Here is a 7,487-nt window from a genome sequence, read left to right on the forward strand (position 1 = left end):
ACACGTGATATATATATTTTTTGTGAGATGGTGTTCTTCTCTCAATTTTATATTTCCACCGTGCCTTCTTTGTAGCTGCCGCATCAAGGTTTGAAGCCCGCAAACAAGAAATCATGTAACGCCCGAAATTAAAAATTTATACTACATGTTCGTAATCGTAAGATCTTTCAAGAGAGAGCGCGGCAAAAATATGGTAAAAAGTGTGTTACGTAACTCAATGTTGTGCATTGGTATTTATAGGGAATAAGTAGGGTTTTTGGCTGTAAAGCCTTTACCTAGACAATCAGGACATGTTGGATCCGAACCGATGTTATGCATTGGTATTTATGAAGGATAAATGTGATATTGTGCAATGGTATTTATGAAGGATAAATGTGACCATCTGGATGGTCCTATGACATACTTACCACTCTGCTGAAGTAATACTCATCCGGTTTCCTCCTTCATCAATGATGCACAAAAACTTGTATAAATAGGCTTGTTTGGTTCTTTTGTTGTAAAATGTACAACAAAGAACTATTAACACTTATATGGTGGATCTGAACACCAATAGACTCTTTTGAATTTGCCCAGTCGGTAAAATATGTTGGTTGATAGGGCAGCATGATCAAGTTCAAAACAACCTCTTGTATGACCACACATTCCTCCAGATTTGGTCAAGGATCTTTGACTTCTCGACGAAGGTCTGGATCCATTTTCATCACGGATTCCAAATCCGGTACTCCGAAACTTTTTAGGATGGAGAACATTGACTCTTTTCACTCTTAATTATTAAGATTTATTTGATGCTCATAATATGAGAAATATTGATGAAATTAGAGAGTTGAATATATTAATGTGCATGTGTTTGATGTACGCCCTATAAGGAAACTATAGAACATATAATAGTTTAATAAGTGATTTTGCGTTTGTTTTTTGTGATTTCGTCGTCTCTGAACGACTCTGTTTGTTTTGATTTCCCGTTTTTGTGCGGTGTGTTTTTGATTTCCCGTCTTAGTGCGGTGTTTTATTTGATTCAGGTTGAAAAATTAGCTTTGAGCAAGTGCAAATCCGATCAATGACAATGATTTTGGCGTCATCAACGTTGCAGATCCGGAGACATGGGTATTTCGGAGACATGAATATAGTCATATTAGTCATATTTGTAGGCATAGATACTTTGTCGTTTTATGCTATTAACACGGATGTTGTTAGTTTGTTCACAAATTCTTTCTTTTTGTTTTTAGCAAATTTGAATTTGTATTGTATCGATGTACTCTATCAATTTGAATGAATGAATATCGTTTATTTTTGTAAAAAAACAAAAAAAAGTATTTGTGATAAACCAAATAATGATATAACACGTATTATATGTAAATGACAAACTTTTATATTTCCCTCTAAGATTACATGCGGTCATTTAAGTGTTTTGTTTTTTTGATTCAACCTATAGAGCTGAATCAAGTTGTTTGAGAGTTTGAATTGTACTAACTTATTTCAGTTAGTATTTAGTTACAAATTATTCTCTGACTAATTATCTTGTGAGAGTAACTGAAAAGGAGAAAGATTGATATATATTTGTTGCTAATTATAACAGAGCCAATGACATACATCAATATGAAACATGAGTTAAAGATTACTCGGAAAAGATCATTTTAATTTACACAGGTGAAACGAGACATCTTAGTTTACTTGCATTGGTTAATTCTTGATTTGCTTACCAATAATATTGTTCTGCTCTCCTTTGATTTTCAAGATTTAAACTCTTAATATCGATTTGTCTAAATAATAGGCACAATTAGTCCCTTAAGTACGATATCTGGAAATTTTGTCCCTTCATAACTACTGCAAACGGGCCGCATTTCTCCTTGCGTTTTGAGCGCAAAACATACACATCAAATATACATCAGCAGTTTTTCAAACCATCCCCAAGATTCATGTTTTGTATGATCAACAATCCACTTGCATTTATTCTATTATCTTTCTTGTAGAAAGCATAGTGTTTGAACATCTATTTTCCTTTTATTTCATAATAACTATTGTATAAGAAAGGAGAAGATAGTTTACAAAAGACAAGAACTTAACTCATGATGGCCATACATCTCCAAGAATCCAACCTACTCAATGCCTAAAATCCTTCTCATGTCCATAATGAACTCGTAGATCTTATCCTGGTCTGGAAGAGACTTGGAAACACTTTCAATCTGCATGCATCTCTTAGCCCAAGCAATGAACTTAGGACACTCATTCTCTAAATTGAGGTTGCCAAAGGTCTCATAAACTTTTAATCGGCTGTAGAATGGAATAAGTGATATATCGACAAAACCAAATTTGTCTCCTCCAAAATAAGAGCTCTCTCCTAACTGATCCTCCAACAATTTGAGAGTATCTATGAATTCCTTCTTTGCAACTTCTTGTTCTTCTCCTGTTTTGGTATAAATGTTCTTTCCAATTGAATATATCTAACAAGTAAAAACGAGAAAATGATTAGTCATTTATTAAGAACCAATACCGACTATTTTTTCACTTATTTCTAAACTATTGCTCAAGGTTGGAGCACAAGTATTAGCATTTTACGAGAAAGTGATTACTACTAAAGTGGTTATTTTTTCACTTATTCCTGGCATATTACTAACAAATATTAGCATTTGCTGTTTCAAACCCTCAACACAAGTCCTAGTGAGCTTAGCTCAATTGGTAGGGACAATGCATAATATATGCAAGGTCCGGGGTTCAAACCCCGGCCACCACCAAAAAAAAAAAAAAACCTCAACACAAGATACAAATTAAGTGACAAAACTAACTTATCATATCTTGCAGGCTCATCATATACTAAATTGGGATAGAATATGATAGCTTTTATTATTCTGGCCATCAAGAAGACCCTAAAAGTTTTCCTATTGACAAAGATTTAGATGTTTAAATAGTTAACAGACTCTCCCGGTTGTCAACTCAGATCTTGGTGTAACAGATATGTTAATATATGAGGAAGAGTACTCCTAATTAGTTACATTCTAATAAATATCCCTATATGTCTTTTTCTAAGAAGTTGATGAGGGTTTGGAGAAGGGTAGTTAAGCTACAAAGAAGGTTCCTTTGGTTTGAACCAAAGGGGGAAAACAAGATCCCTTGAGTGATATGGTTTGTTATCTTGTAAGCCGAATAGAGGTCACGAGATTAAGGGTCTTAGGTTGGTTCGTTGTAGCCTGTTAGGGAAATGTAGGTAGAGGCTTTTAAGTGGAGAAGCGTTGGTTAATCGTAGCCTGTTAGGGAAATGTAGGTAGAGGCTTTTAAGTGGAGAAGCTTTTCTCTTGAGTAAGGTTTTGGTGAGCAAATACTAACTTAGAGTAATTCAAATAGCTTAGTTGTCTATTTTTGTGTGTGATTAACTAACTAACTTCCAGTTAGTTAATAAGTGATGAGTTTGTTAGATTGTGTTAGTTAGTTAAATCTGGTCCAATAAAAGGAAACTGTTAGTGTTAGTTGATACACAAGTTATAATAAAAAGTTTTTTTGATCTCTCATCAATTCACTCTCTCCCAAAGAACTACTATCAGTGTATGTGTGTGTGATAGCTAAGTGAAGCAATTGCCTCCAACAAATACGACCCTACTATGGTGGTTAACCTAGGGATGGCAATTAGACCCAGGCCCGATGGGTATCCGCAAAAATTACCCGCAATGGGTAGGGTAAATCCCCACTTTCATGGGTATGGGTATGAGTCTGGGTAATTACCCGCAAACTTAAAAGGGTACGGACACGGGTATGGGCACTATACTACCCATCCCCGCAACCCGCACATATGTATTTATATAATATAATAAATAATTTATATATTAATTAATTAATTTACCTAACTATTTAAGCTTAAACCTAAACATAAAAATTGTTTATTATAGTAACCTAAACCTAGCCTTCTGCTGCGTTGAATCTCTTCCGCCTGCCTGCATTTCGTTGCTTTTTGTTATCCATCTCTTCTGCTTCCAAGTAACTATTTCTTGAATCTTATACTTCTACAGGGATGACAATTGGATCCAAGTCCGATGAGTACCCGCGAAATACTACGATACATGTTGTTTTTTATTTGGCTAAATACTACGATTCATATTATGTTATGAGTTGATTTGAAACTTTTTGGATCATAGTTTTATTTCAATCGTGGTTTTTTTTTTATTGTCTTTTCATAGTTAAAATGCGGGTAATGGGTGCGGGTATGGACACTTAGGTGCCCATAGGGTATGGGGAAGGGCAATGAAGTTGTTGCCCACGAGGATACGGGTCCGGGTACGGGTATTTTTTACAAACGTGGGTATGGGGATGGGTACTATAGTACCCTATCCATTGGGTACCCATTGCCATTAACCCGAGTCTAGGGTGTTGAGGGTCCCATATTATGCTTCTATTTGGTAGAATGATATTTTTTCTGATTTGGATTGGTAGGACTATTGGCTCGAATTGGTTCTGGAGACATGTCTCTAGAAAGGTTTGGAATAATGCTTTTGTTCTAAAAGTTGAAGTTGATTTTCACTCTTCAAAACCTTTAACAACTGGAATTGCTATAGGTAGTTCCGAATAAGGTATGTTATGGATAGACATGAAAAGCTTCCCCAATTTTTTTTTCTATGTGGTTTATTAGGTTAGGACGTAACGATTCTGCTTGTTATAAAGTCCCTAAACCTGTGCCTAAATCTGATGATTATCATAATAAATTAAGGGTATGGTTGAGATATATCAGATATGGTAGAAGAATTGTACAAGATAAAAACATATTAATAACAACAATCCTGGAAATTGTCCCTATAAATCCTAACAGTTTTCTACTAATGTTTTGCAAAATTTTGCTAAGCTAAATATGCAGGAACACATAAACGACAAAAAAGCAGAAAGCCAGTAGCAGTGGAACAAAAAAGGAGCATCCTACATACTTCGAAAGCAAAAGACCGAACCAAGCTATTCTAGCTAGCAATACTACTGCAGTTGGTGATCTATGATTATTAAATCAACAAAGGTTAATTCGTGGCTATGTTCAAAAATCAGGTCAACAACCACCAAACACTGGACAGTCCTTCACAGTCATAGATGCTGATGGCATGTACATAACCAACCAACACCGGAAGCAAAAGGAAAAGAAGAGATGAAAATATAAGAACCAATATATGGTAATGCAAGAATTAAGCACTGAAAGTGATGAAACAATAGACCAGTCCAGACAGGCTGGCCGAAAAAACATGAAAATTTTATCTTTGAATTGTCGTTGGCTTGGGAATCCACAAACCGTTAGAGCTCTTAAGAAAATTATTTCTCTTGAGAACCTTGATATGATTTTCACTATGGAAACTAAAAGAAAAGATTATAAATTGTTCCAACTTAGCAACATTGGCAACCTGGACTGTTTAGTGGCGGTAAGTTGAACAATGTAAGGTAAGCATAGAGTTGTTGGCTTGTCTTGCTTATGGAACAATACAGTTAACATTGACATTAGAGGTATGTCTCTAAACCATATTCTATATGATTATAACTGATAGTACTAACTCTGAATTGGAGAGTTAGCGGAATTTATGGTCATCCTGAGAAAGGTAAAAAAAAGATCCCACCTGCAATTTAATAAAATCCTTATAGAATTTGTGTTATGTTAATTCTAACTGGTTAGTATTTGGGGATTTTAATATTATTGTCTCAAACTGAAAATTGGGGGAAACCTCTGTGATGCTAAACATTGTTCAGAATTTTAAAGAGCTTTTACAAGAATGCTCATTGAGTAACTTGGATTTTGTTGGAGACCTTTACACTTTGGTCAAACAATCAAGAGGCTTCAATTCATATTAAGGTTAGCTTTGAAAGATATTTGGGAATCCCCATGATTGGATCACCAATTACCTAAAGGCAGAAGTTTCTCATTTTACCAAGCATTTCTTGGAGCATATGCCTATTATGATTGATATCTCTCCCTTTGTTCATGACAGGACTATAAAAATCAGACCAAAGAGGTTTGAGCAGTTTTGGACTAACTCTTGAGAGAAAATTATTAGACACTTGGAACAATCAACATTCCGTACAAATAAGCAAAAACCTGTATGGATTCTCTTTATAATCATTGGAAACAAAACTATCAGAAATATCCCTTGTACTGTTAGAGGGATTGAAGAACGGCTTGGAGATCTCCGTATACTAAAATTCAGACTAAAGAAGTGGTGGATAGAGCTAAAGTACTTGAAGCTAAACTAGATGGCATTTTGAATGATCTTAGATATACTACACACATTGTAATCAATCAATTCTAAATTTCTTATTTCTCTCATTTTATCATTTCTGAACAGATCATGAAAAAGGTTAATGGAGTCAGCGTGCAAAAGCACCTTTTAGTGATAAAACACTAAGATTTTTCATCAGAGATACTCCCAACGAAAGGAGAGGAATAAAATTGAGAAACTTGCTACAGCAGATGGCCAAATCACTGAAAATACATATCAGATTGGGAGGGATCCAGCTCCCATGCAGTCAACATTGCTCGCATTCACTCAATCGGAACATTGTTGGACATTCAATCAAGATTAAGCTGTCTATATTCAAACTCAGTATTTTGATTATTAAACTAAAATTTAAATGTGCATTTTTTTTTTTACCCCAAATGCGTGAATGTGGGTTCCCCTGACTATTGAGAATCCAAATTCCTGATTGGGAACATATGTACAACAACAACCAAACATTATCCCACCAAGTATGGTCAACTACATAGACCAAACTACGTCATAATTTTCTATATTATACCACATTTCTATCAAACACATTAATCTCTAAATCTTTCTTAATAATTTCTCTTATAGTTTTTTCAGGTCTTCCTCTGCTTCTCGTGATTTGACTACCCTCCATTTGATCTACTATCCTTACCACAAATTTATATGCCCAAACAACCTAAGCTTAATTCCCACCATCTTTTCAATTATAGGTGCTGCCGTAACTCTAATCTTATCTTGTCTAGCCATACCACACATTCAATTTTTGGCAGATTATCACATTAAGCCTACCAAATGCAAATAGCATTTTAATATACTATGATTAAGAAATTCTAGAAACAATCAAATGCAAATTACCTTCTTATCAATATAATCAGCCCAAAATAAAGCTTGTGATCTCTGATAAGGATCAGAAGGCAACAAAGGAGATTTCTCATTCCAAACTTCATCAATATATTGAACAGCAATTAAAGATTCACAAATGGGTTTTCCATTATGAATAAGAACAGGGATTTTCTTCTGAACCGGGTTCATTTCTAGCAACAAAGGACTCTTTTTCAATGACATTAATTCTTCTTCTATGTATTTATACTTGATACCCTTTTCAGCAAGTGCTATTCTAACTCTTATTCCAAATGGACTTGGCCAAAAATCTAGAAGAATAACTTCATCGGCCATGGTTACTTTTTGAGGATAACAATGGAGGATTGAGATGATGGATTGTTGAGATTCAATTCTCTTTGAGCGTGGACTACACGGAGTCTATGACTTGGA

General features: G+C 34.9%; 1 protein-coding gene across 1 annotated transcript; it reads right to left on the reverse strand.

The window, feature by feature from the left end:
- Nucleotides 1-1,587: 1,587 nt before the first annotated feature.
- On the reverse strand, nt 1,588-7,487 carry LOC25487048 (probable glutathione S-transferase). Its single transcript, XM_013608898.3, has 2 exons — nt 7,071-7,487; nt 1,588-2,441 (listed from the first exon to the last, which is right to left on the reverse strand). The coding sequence occupies exons 1-2, from the start codon at nt 7,389-7,391 to the stop codon at nt 2,097-2,099; spliced, it is 666 nt and encodes a 221-aa protein (XP_013464352.1). The 5' UTR covers nt 7,392-7,487; the 3' UTR covers nt 1,588-2,096.

Source organism: Medicago truncatula, chromosome 2 (genome assembly GCF_003473485.1).
Source record: "Medicago truncatula cultivar Jemalong A17 chromosome 2, MtrunA17r5.0-ANR, whole genome shotgun sequence".
NCBI lineage: Eukaryota > Viridiplantae > Streptophyta > Magnoliopsida > Fabales > Fabaceae > Medicago > Medicago truncatula.